This window comes from Citrus clementina, unplaced genomic scaffold (assembly GCF_000493195.1).
Source record: "Citrus clementina cultivar Clemenules unplaced genomic scaffold, Citrus_clementina_v1.0 scaffold_9, whole genome shotgun sequence".
In the NCBI taxonomy this organism is placed as follows: domain Eukaryota; kingdom Viridiplantae; phylum Streptophyta; class Magnoliopsida; order Sapindales; family Rutaceae; genus Citrus; species Citrus x clementina.
In genome coordinates, this window is record NW_006261964.1 from 2,543,827 (window position 1) to 2,555,510 (window position 11,684).

Here is an 11,684-nt window from a genome sequence, read left to right on the forward strand (position 1 = left end):
AATCGAGGTGTCGGAATATCTCCAGAATCACCTCGTCCGGCAGACACGTGTTGATCCGATCGTGCCCTCGCATTATCAAATCTCAAATGATTAGTTGACGATTGATGATTGAATTTTGTGAATTGTGATTTCTACGCGCTTGTTCTGATTGTTGTCTTCTTATTACGTTGTGTCAGTCGGGTCGATTGGCGGAGTCGGCGGTTACAAGCTTCTATGGTGCTTTTAATTACCAGTAATGCCCCTACTTTTTGTCGTAATTACCATCACTGTCATAAAACGATAACACTAATCACAATTATTGGGTAATTTGTGACAAGGTTAAAATTTTATGACCTACTTATTTTACGACTTTTAACAAAAATTATAAAAATAAGTGGAAAATTATTTTTTATAATCAGCTCATGAAATAAGTCATCACACTTTTTTAAAATCTCAACTTTATCGTTTTAATAAAAAGATAACTATAATATATAGGATAAAACTGTGGTGCAACTGTGGTACCGTGCCACAGTTGCACCCAACCGTTGGATTCCCACTTATTCAAGTGGACCCCATTCATTTGAGTGGATCCAACGGCTGGTGCAACTGTGGCACGGTACCACAGTTGCACTGTAGTCTGACCCTAATATATAAACCATTAAATATTATATTACAGCTCTAGCTATTATACATTTTCTTTAATATCAAAATTTTGATCTAATGAATTCACATTTTTTGTATTTTACTTTTATTTTCTATTATTAGAATTAATAAAACTTACATATGATTGCATAAATATTCATTGAAATTATAACATTGTACAATACACAATGAGGAATGCACATTGTGATATTCATTTTGACAACATTGAAAATGATCCTACTTCAATTTTTTACGAAGAAATAGAAAGAAACAACGGCACTTAAGAAGAGTATCATAATATTAATAACTCTAGATCACAAGAAACAGAAAGATTGAGAAAAATTGTTGTAATAAATTTAATGTAAATGTAATTCATATTATTTTTTTATTTTATTTGGATGTGTGTATTAATATGAATTTTTATCATATTTTATTTAATAGATTATAAAATTCGTTATATTTTATTTTAATTAAATTTTTTCACTTTTATGTAATTTTAAATGCTTTAAAACGAAAAAAAGACATGTTTAAACAATTTTATTAAACTTATTTTAATAGATAATTTAAACTTATGTTTATTTTAGTTATTTTACAATAAAATAGTACTTTCATAATAACATTTATAAGCACATTTATTGTACTTTTTAAACTCACATCAACTACACCAATACAATTTATCAACTATCAAAATATTTTTTAAATTAACAACTTTTTTTATCGGCCCAACAGAAATAGCTTATATCTAATTCCAAATTGGCCCTAAATTGCTATATTTGTAATATTATTGAACTTGTTGAAGATTCTATAAAACTTGAGGGACTAAAGTCATAATTGATGTCTAGTTTCAACACAGCTTGTTCTGGTTGTTCTAATTTTTCCACATTTTCAATTTTGTAGAACTCTACGAAAAATCAACAAAAAAAACAGTGAAATGCATGATCAGGCGACCTAATAACAAAAGAGACTACAAAAACCAAACACGAGCAATAATAAAGCAAAGGTAAAGAAGATACAAAGAGAGTTTGAATTGATCAGATTCAAAACGACGATCGATCATGTCGTTCTCATTCTTCAAGCCGTCAAGGCCTAAAACGCCTCTGGAGGTGGTGAAGGCGACCAAGGTAAGCCTAATGGCTCTCGACATCAAGACCGTTGTTGAAGTCAAAGCCCTCGAAAAGGTATCATTTTGATTCAATTTCTCTGTTTTATGCTTGAATTTTCATCTGGGTTAGCCTTGAATTGTTGTTAATGAAGAAATTTTCATTTGGGTTGTGTGGATTGTGTTCGTAATATGATGATTTTCTATCAATTGCTTTTGCTGTACTGTGGACTGCTAAATTGAATAGTTATATTCGTTGGCATTACTGTACATTCATTGTTTTAGAGAATTTAATTATAAAAAAAAAAAGAAAGAAAAGAAAAGAGAGAGACAGAGAAATCAAATACTTGAAATGGATGATTACGAATGCGACCACTGTGTTTTGCTTGCTTGGTGAATGCATGATTTCAGTTTGTGGAAGTGTGAAGTCTGCTTTCTGCAGTAGCCATGTTACCCTAAAGAAGAAAGCAAATGCTACAATCTTGTGGAGCAGAGACTGACACAGTCACTTAGCTTACATGTTAATTCATACATAGACATATTCTTAAAGGAGTCCATAAGTGATATTGGACCGGATTTCTCTTTTGGCCAGTTATTTCTATGGATGTTGATACCTTTCTTTCGTGTATTTACTGCAGGCAATGGAAGAAATTGAAAAGAATTTTGTAACAATGAGGTGTATGCTTTCTGGAGATGGGGAGGTTGAACCAAATGCAGACCAAGTTTTACAGTTGGCAACTGAAGTTTGTAAAGAGGATGTTCTCATCCTTCTAGTTCACAAGTTGCCAATACTGGGATGGGAAGTAAGTTATCACAACTATTTAAACATTTTCATGCATGTAGATTATGTATTTTCTCTCAATGATGTATATGTTGTTTGTTTGATATAGGCGAGAAAGGATTTAGTGCATTGCTGGTCCATATTGTTGAAGCAAAAAGTTGACTCCACATATTGCTGTGTACAATTCATTGAGAACCATTTCGAGTTACTGGATTTTCTTGTCGTCTGGTAATTTTATGCCATATTTTTCATTTGTACTTACGCTTTTGTGCCTTATTTCTATGTTTTTTGAGAATGGGTTGTTCACCATATCCGGTCATCCTATCTTGTGTAGATATGGCCAATTTAGTCACCTGGGGAGGCCCGAGTACTATCATTTGGAAAGATGATGATTCTATTTATAGGCTTGAGGTTCTGTACATATGTTAATTGTTGCTGTTTTATTTCATAGATTGTTTAGTTGTACTCAGTGACTGTTCATTCAAGGAACTATCTTGACCCAAAAATGTAGTTGATTACCGTCTTCTTACACTTATCTATTGTTTTCAATATACAAATCAAGTATGGTAATACTGCGTGTGACACATTGTTTTTTGTACAAGCAGCTATGATAATAAGGAAGTTGCTTTACATTGTGGAATTATGTTGAGGGAGTGCATAAAATTTCCGTCACTTGCTAGGTAAGATATTTCTTTGCACCTTGTCTGTTTCTTTCTGGGTTGTTTATGGTGGACAGAAAGGACCATATTACTCATTTAAATGTGAAATGAACCCGACATGCAACATAGAGAACTGCATGTAGTTGGAGGAATAAGTGGTCAAGCTTTCAGAACTGAGATACTTAGATCTCATAAAAAATTTATGAAAACCCACCGCTTTGTCAAAGCAATAAAATTTCCATAATGGAATCCACTGTTTTGATATGTTTTTTTCTTGCAGAAAAATGTATGTGCCCCTTTATGTTTCATCTTTTCATGCAGTTAAATTTATAGTGATTTTTCAGATACATTTTAGAGTCTGCAAGCTTCGAATTATTCTTCAAATTTGTGGAGTTACCTACCTTTGACGTTGCTTCAGATGCATTTTCTACCTTCAAGGTCAGACTTACTAGTTTGTTATCTGCCATATTTTTTTGACATTTACCTATTGAACTTTTATGCTTATGGTTCCTTTTGAATGACAGGATCTGCTTACAAAACATTTAACCGTAGTCTCTGAATATTTGACTGCTCATTATGATGAGGTATGCACTCACTTAATTTCTGTGTGATGGTATTCATGACAGATCTACATATGGCTGAAGTGTTGCTTCAGAACTCTTAATCAAGATTGAATGTGTTTCCACCTACTAATTTTCTTTGGCTTAAAGTTTATTAGAAAACAGTTTTAAAAGGTCTGAGTATTTGTTGTTTTTGAGACAATCAAGTGCACATGCCCTTGATTTTATGCATCTGCATGGTGCAGGGAGCAAAAATAGCATTTGTTTTCAAAATTTTATTCATAAATTTGATTTACATTTTATCGTTTCAGCGTATCTGATGAGATACTGTTGTTCCAGTTCTTTGATCTGTATGAGAAACTGTTGACGTCTTCTAATTATGTAACAAGAAGGCAATCTTTGAAGGTTAGTTCAGGCTAGAGTTTCCACTTTGGTCCCTTTCATTATTTAGATCTACAAGATTTACTAATTATGTAGTCTTCATGGATTTAGCTTCTCTCGGAGTTTCTTTTGGAGCCTCCAAATTCCCATATAATGAAGAGATACATTTTAGAAGTTCGATTTTTGAAAGTCATGATGACACTGCTGAAGGTATTTTAATTCTTTCCTTATGTGCTTTGTGGTTCTTCTGGTCATCTTTTGTCTGCATGACCAGTAGTGGTACTTTTCTGGGCAGCATTATGGTGATTCCCTTTTATGATAAATCATGAATGTTCACTATCTTTTTTGCTGTCTTTTATTCAGCTTGGGCTGTCTTTTTCTTCTGGCGTACACGATTTTATTTGTTTCACTTCAATATTTTGTCAACAACATAAAGATGCTTCTATTCCCATGCTGGACTCTGTAATAGAATTTAACTGTTGGCTTTCTTTGGTCTGATGTCTTGAAGCATTTCATTCCTTTATCGTTTTTATAGTTATCCCAGAAGAATATCTTCTAAAATGCTTTCCACCATGATCAATCTTCTTTTTATGCAAATTAGAATGAGAATAAGAGCTGATAATGATCAAAGGCCATCTTAGACAACCCTTGGGAGCGGAGTTTCTGCTTGAAGGAAAGTAAAATGTTTTAGTAATTTTTGCTATGCTAGGGGCTATTAGTATTATTTTTGTTCTTGGACTTTGTTTCACGAAGGACTGTGTTTCTTTTCATCTTTCTGATAAGATAAGATTTGGTTTACAGTTCGAAGGTTTGAATCGTGATATGATAATGTTGGTTGTGAATGAATGGACTGCCAAATCTAAAATAGTCTAAAATCTCGTGTTCGGTAGATATTTGCAGCTTTTACCTTGCTCCTAACCGTTTCTTCTCTGTTTAATTTTGGACTAACAGGATTCGAGCAAAAATATTCAGATCTCAGCTTTCCACATTTTCAAGGTGATGATATTCCATTTTCTTCATGCTCTCTCATTTTCCCTTCCTGTCTATATATCAACAAAGCTGTTAGGGTGTGTTTGGTTGTAGTATTAAGGGGGTATTAAATTACTATTTGCATTAAGTTAATACCAATACCATGTTTGGAAAAACATCACATGAGATAAAGGCACTGTAGCTAATGCGGCAGTTGCCGCATTAGCTTACCTTTTTTTTTTTCCTCTTTTCCTTCTTTGGCGGCTTGCATTTCTTTTTTTTTTTTTTCCTTCTTCTTTCTTTTCCATTTGCTTTTTGTTTTAACTTTTGTTTTTGTTTATAATAATAATAAAAAATAAAGATAACTTTTTAATTTAATATAATATTATATAACATTTTTATTTTTAAATTATAATTTAATATAAATTAATAAATATGTAATTTTTTATTTAATAATATTATATTATATTTTTATATTATAATTTATTAATAAATTTATAATATAATATAACTAATAATAAATATTTAAATATGAACAAATTTGAATAATATTAATTTAAAATTAATAAGAATATAAATATTAATATAATAAAATATAAAATTTAAATTAATTACAAAAAATTAATACAGTACAGTGTAGTGTCAAACATTGCACAGTATTATTATAATACAATGCTAATATAATACAGCATAATACAATACATCAGCATTAAAATAATGCAATACAGCATAATACAATACAGTGTGCCAAACGCACCCTTAATGCCTTAGGCTCATCCACAATTGGGTACAATGTCATGACTTGATCCCAATACGTTTCCCATGGGTGCAGTACCACTCATTCGGTAGAACCGGAGTCCATTTTATTTTAGCACATAAATTAATTGTCTTTGGTTTGGGATATCTATTGGGAAGACATCAATTCTACTTGCTCAGATGGATATATAAATTTTCTTAAAAGAAGAAATAAAACAAATGCTCTTTTTGAAAATTTTTCAATGGCATGAGTTGGTGGGCGATAGAGCACTTATCCCCAAATCCTGCCTTCTTGCTTCCCACCTGAAAGTAACAGGGAGTTTGTGCCATCCTTTGAATATTGAACAAGTTTATGGATGCATTTTGATATGTGAAGTGTTTCAACGATCTTGAAATATTCATTTCATGATCATCCTGAGCTAGTATTGACAGACAGTGAGAGCAAAAGCTAGTGGATCCACTTACTTCTTTTTTTGACAAGATTCCACGTGACAGAACAGTTGGGGAATTTATTCCAGATTTTGAATCCTCCTCAGAGTGCAATGAATATTTTTATCTTGTGTGGGAGAATACAAATCACCCTTTAAATTTTGATATGTGAAAGGGGACCAATGAGTTGAAGAATGCATGTTAACTATTGTGACACAGATAATTAGTTGATGAAAATAATTCCACTTAAATTTGGTTCTCATTTGCTTTCATTCTCCTCCTTTCTAACATGTAGGTTTTTGTTGCTAATCCTAACAAGCCCCATGAAGTAAAGGTTATTCTGGCGAAAAACCATGAAAAATTGCTGGAGCTGCTTCGCAATCTCTCTGTTGGAAAAGGTAATTGCATGCTGCCTGGCACGAGGCCTGAAATTTATATTTGAAATGTCGTTTAGGAAAGCCCTCGGTGAAAATCTTACTTGTGCTTCAAGATCATCACTCAGAGAATAATACTTTGCAGGTGCGGATGACGACCAGTTTGAAGAGGAAAAGGAACTGATCATGAAGGAAATTGAAAGAGTGTCTGGTCTGCCTAATCATGACTGCTAGGTTCCAAATCCCGAGTCATCTGCATCTCCTTTTGTAATGAGATTCTATCTATATTTAAAATTAAAATGATTTTTCTGCTGCTATGATTTGCCGAGTGGAAAGACAAGTCATACATGCATAGTTGTAAATGCGGCACATCCTGTTCTTGCAAGTTATGAAACAAAACCGATCTGGTTTTTATAATTGGTGTTGTATCGTTTTCATCAAGCAAATCAAAGCAAATTGTTTGTAGATGGACAGAGCTGGTTTTGATTGTTAGATATGTTCATTTCCCATTAGATCATTTTCATAATATTGACTTGAGATTATGTCAACCGTTGGTGGTACAACATCTGCCGATTTAGGGATTATGTTTGTTAAGCGTGACAGTTAATACAGTTAATAGCCGGACAAGTTAACTAACATCTTGTCAGTTTCTTTCCCTCTCAGATGTGGGCTGTAAATCCTCAAAACTGCTAAACAACCTTCAACTTTAACCCTTTTAAACCCCCCGTATAATAATAATATTAATAATAATACAAGATTTTAGAACTCTATAATTAATCAAATTAGTTATTTAAATAATTACAATATCAGTAATTAGTGGAAACTCTATTAGCTGACAATTATATATTCTTGCACTTTCTCTCTGGCGTCTCCTGCTGGCATACCGAGATTCCTCTTCGAAACCCCTGAGAAACACCAAAAGAGGAAGGAAGAAAAACGAAACCTTCGATGAATTTCTTCAAGTCCGTGTTCTCTAAAGATCCAGAACCCTCTGAGTCGGAAAACCCGGACCCGAATCCGAATTTGAACTCAGTATGGGGCTCGGTGATCGAATCCTACAAAAAGGACTTCGAGGATTTCCGATCCGGCCTGAAAAAGGAGACCGCTGTGATCCGCGAGGCCGCCTCGCGCGCCGTCAAGGACTTACCTGCGTCCTTCGAGATCGGCGCCTCCGTCGCGCAAGAGTCGCTGGAGTCTGTCGGCCAAGCCATCGACGACATCGGCTCCACCGTCTGGAAATCGACGGCTGATATTATCTCTCAGGGTAAGCGCAATCTCTTAACCGAATCACAAGATCAATACGATTCTGGTTCTGATAATAATATTAATAATAATAGTCGAAGTGGTAGTAGACGGTTGAGTGATGTTAAAATTTATAGTCGTTTTGAAATGCAATTGAATTCGCTTCAGAGCAATTACGATACGTATTGTAAGGAACCGGAGGATTTAGAAGAGTTTGGGAGTTGGAAATTAGGTTTTAAGTTGGATGGTGAGAGAATGGTTGAAATTGAGAAACTGCTCAAGGAAAATGGGGTTATTGGAGAGATTTATAGGGAGGTTGTGTTGAATAATGAAGTTGTTGATGAAGAAACATTTTGGAGTAGGTATTTTTATGGGGTGCATAAGTTGAAACAAGCGGAGGAGGCGAGAGCTAGGCTGGTGAACAGAGTCATTTCTATGGATGAGGATGAGGATTTGAGTTGGGATTTTGATGACGATGATGAGAGTGGTGTGTCTATGATTAAGGGTGAATCAAGTGGAAATTTGGAGCCGAAGGAGGGAGACTCGGCTGAGAATTTAGTCAATGAGAATGATGTTGAGAAGTCAGGGAATGGAAATTCTGGGAGCGAGGAAAATAGTAGTGAGAAATCTGTGGTTGTGAAGGAGAAGGCAGAGAATGTTGATTCGTGCAAAGATAGTGATGTGTCGGTGGTCTCAAGCCAACCGTCTATGCCTGAGGAGGAAGATCTTGGGTGGGATGAGATTGAGGATATTAGGAGCAATGATGAGAATAAGGGTGATGCTGTCAGCAGCGTGAGTAGAGCTGATTTGCGAAAGCAGTTGAATGCTGCTGAGGAAGATGAGGATTTGAGCTGGGATATTGAAGATGACGATCAACCAGTTAAATCATGATTAGTTATGACTCCAGGACAAAAGTGTTCTGAATTAATAACATGTGTTTTACTCTCAGAATAATGATGTATTTAGTTTGTCTTAAATAATTTATTTGATCATTGTAATTTATTTTGTAAATATTTTATTCAATAGAAAATTCCAAGTAACTGGATTCATATTAAAATCACATTTTATGATTTTTATTGATCAGAATTTCTTTTAATGCAAGTTTTTGCGGGAACCCACGATGATGCTATGGTAGAAACTTCCTTTTATATCTGTCTCTTTCCTTACAAAATTCTATCCTCATCTTAAGCCTTTAATGTTCCCAACCCTGCTGCTCTATATTTGTTTCTAAGAACTATTATCGGTATTTTATCGTTGCTAAGAATGATGCCTGCATTTGTGGTTATTTTGCTGTTAGTAATTGGATTGCTTCATACATGCTCATGTTGTTAATAAAGTTTTCGGATTTATTCTATGGTTTCCAGCCATGTATGGTTCAATCCCATTTTAAATTGAGTTGTTTCATCCTATCAACTCTCTTAATGATTTGTTGAAGTTATGGTTTAAAATTTTTTAAATTAGGTTATTATAGATTTTGCATCATTTGCTCTGCCACGGAAACGGACTAAAGGTTAGCATACATGTTGTTTTAGCGAAATTTAATGTATAGATAAAATCAGTTTTAATGAGGCTTTGAGACACTGAAACTGTGTTAGTGGTTTTCAACTTTCTTCTGATGTGCTCTGTCTATATATAATCAGCTCTGTTAAATCGGCATTGTTTCGGGTTGTTTTAGTATTAGAGTTTCAGTCTTGTGAATCCTAGAAGACATGTCCTGCATTCTTAAGTCAATCCTTTCCAAAACCTTGAAGGGATTCTTTATCATTTGAAGTTCAGATAAATTCAATGATGAATCTCTACTTTACTGCATTAGAAATTGTCAGTTTCAAAACAACTACTAGGAATACGCTCTCTTGAGTCTCAACTCAACCAGATGATTTAAGAGCAAAATTAACAGAAGGGAAGGCTGCCGCATGATTACATTTGTTCCCAAAATGTCTACTACAAAAGATTTGTCATTGCAAAGATATCTTTTACCGGATACTACCAATTAAAAAAAACGATGCCGCTTTATATCAAAAAAAAAAAAAAAAAAACGATGCCGCTGTTTAAACCTTCAGCCTCTGTAGCACGTCCATAGAATCTCCCATATCTTGACAAAGAGGCCAAATATGAAGAAGAAAAGATGAGCAGAGGCCCCTATATATTCATCATAGCCGAAACGCTTCAGCAGCTTGTGAGTGCGACAAATGACGAAGCCGGAGCAGATGAAAACATGCAGCACAGCAATAGCAGCAGCAGAATTGAACCAATGAACAAATGATCCAAGATTAAAATAAAGGGAAATTATTATTTGTATACTCTTAGTTTACTCCATTATTAAAAATACTACAACACTTTGAGGGTGTATCAATCGTCCACCTTAAGTTGACAAAATGTATCAGCTGACCATGAAACCGTTAGTTGCCGTTTAAGTATGATGACGTCAGAAGGGTAATTTGGTCTTTTCATATGATATAAGTGATAATTTAAGGGTATACAAGTGATAAAAAAAGAATTTAAGGGTATACAAGTGATAATTTTTAAAGGTAAAATCGTCAATTCACTGTAATTCCGTTAACTTTCAAATGGCAACTAACGGTTTGGTGGTCAGCTGATACATTTTATCAACTAAGGGTGGACGATTGATATACCCTCAAAGTATTGTAGTATTTTTGATAACAGAGCAAATATAGGGTATACGAATGATAATTTCCCTAAAATAAATTAAATGAAAAGAATAATTAGAACCGTGTGATGTGACTGTAGCTTTAAAAAGAAAAATCACCACCAACCTTCATAATACCATTGGTGAAAGTAAAAACAAGGGCAAATTGTACTAAAGGCTCAAGCTGGTTCAACGCTTTGTCCTTTCCCTTCTTAGAAGCCCAAAAAGTGAACTTGGTGAGTGAAGCAACCGTGGCCAAGGTAGAAAGCAACGCCGCAAGCACCATTCTTTCTGTGAGCATTACCCATTAAAAAATCAATCATACATATAGAGAAATAGGACAAGTCCTTAAATGGGTCAACAAAAGAATAAGAACACAAACCATTGAGCCCAACTAAAGGTCTATCAGGTATGCTTACAGCAACTGGAACAAGCATACCAACAGTGGAAAGCAAAAGCAAGGCAACATTCAGGAAGCTCTTTTTCCGAAAAAGCATCATGGGTATGCAGACTGCAAAAAGATTGTGGGTTTTATGTTAGTAAAGACTAAAGAACAAACATTAATAAAAGAAAACCAAAAGAGATATCGGGGTTATTGTTTTAGTTTTACATACAGAAGGTGCCAATGATCACAGGACCATATAAGTAGGTAAGTTTTTCTTGAAGAAAGCTGTGATTGGAGGGTGAATCTTGGCCACTGCATAGACAACAACACCAAACAACAACTGAGATACCAAGATACAGTACACTTTTTTGATAAGACCCCTCCTCAACCTCAGCTCAAGGTCTCTCCTTTTCATTTCTTCATCTTCATCTTTGCTCAAGGCTTCTTCATGGCCTTCACCGCAGGCAGCAGCAAGTGGGTACATTTTTGTTTGCTTCATGAGAAAAGGGTTGGTTTTTGTTGGAGTGAAAGTGAAAGAGACCGGGTTTGAAGTGAGAGTCTTGAGACCCCGACGCAGAGGGCTTGAAGAGGAAGTGATAAGGACTGGGCGGAGATCATCAGAGAGAGCATTTTGTTGGGTTTTTCTGTTGTGCTGCTTTAAGGTTTTGGTCTAAAAATGAAGAAGCATTGTCAAGAAAACTATGTTTGTATATGGTGGTGTCTCAGTCTGTGCATTCTGTAAGCTGATCGAATTTTTGTTGCGTTCGCACAATAAACGTTT

The 11,684-nt window shown here is 34.7% G+C and overlaps 3 protein-coding genes across 3 annotated transcripts in view; 2 read left to right on the forward strand and 1 right to left on the reverse strand.

Moving 5' to 3' along the window:
• LOC18032264 (F-box/LRR-repeat protein 4) overlaps positions 1-180 on the reverse strand; it is a 4,784-nt gene extending 4,604 nt beyond the window's left edge. The window contains exon 1 of the mRNA XM_006419698.2: positions 2-180. Within this exon, the coding sequence (XP_006419761.2) occupies positions 2-73 (72 nt within the window). The 5' untranslated portion in view covers positions 74-180. The remainder of the gene's footprint in view (position 1) is intronic.
• Positions 181-1,476: 1,296 nt separating this feature from the next.
• LOC18032809 (calcium-binding protein 39) lies at positions 1,477-7,102 on the forward strand. Its single transcript, XM_006419700.2, has 11 exons — positions 1,477-1,799; positions 2,359-2,523; positions 2,611-2,729; positions 3,107-3,181; positions 3,505-3,598; positions 3,685-3,744; positions 4,060-4,125; positions 4,213-4,311; positions 5,053-5,097; positions 6,551-6,653; positions 6,775-7,102. Exons 1-11 carry the CDS (start codon positions 1,677-1,679, stop codon positions 6,861-6,863), a joined length of 1,038 nt encoding a protein of 345 aa, XP_006419763.1. The 5' UTR covers positions 1,477-1,676; the 3' UTR covers positions 6,864-7,102.
• Positions 7,103-7,429: 327 nt separating this feature from the next.
• LOC18032258 (BSD domain-containing protein 1) lies at positions 7,430-8,909 on the forward strand. Its single transcript, XM_006419701.2, has one exon. The coding sequence runs from the start codon at positions 7,578-7,580 to the stop codon at positions 8,760-8,762; it is 1,185 nt and encodes a 394-aa protein (XP_006419764.1). The 5' UTR covers positions 7,430-7,577; the 3' UTR covers positions 8,763-8,909.
• Positions 8,910-11,684: the final 2,775 nt, after the last annotated feature.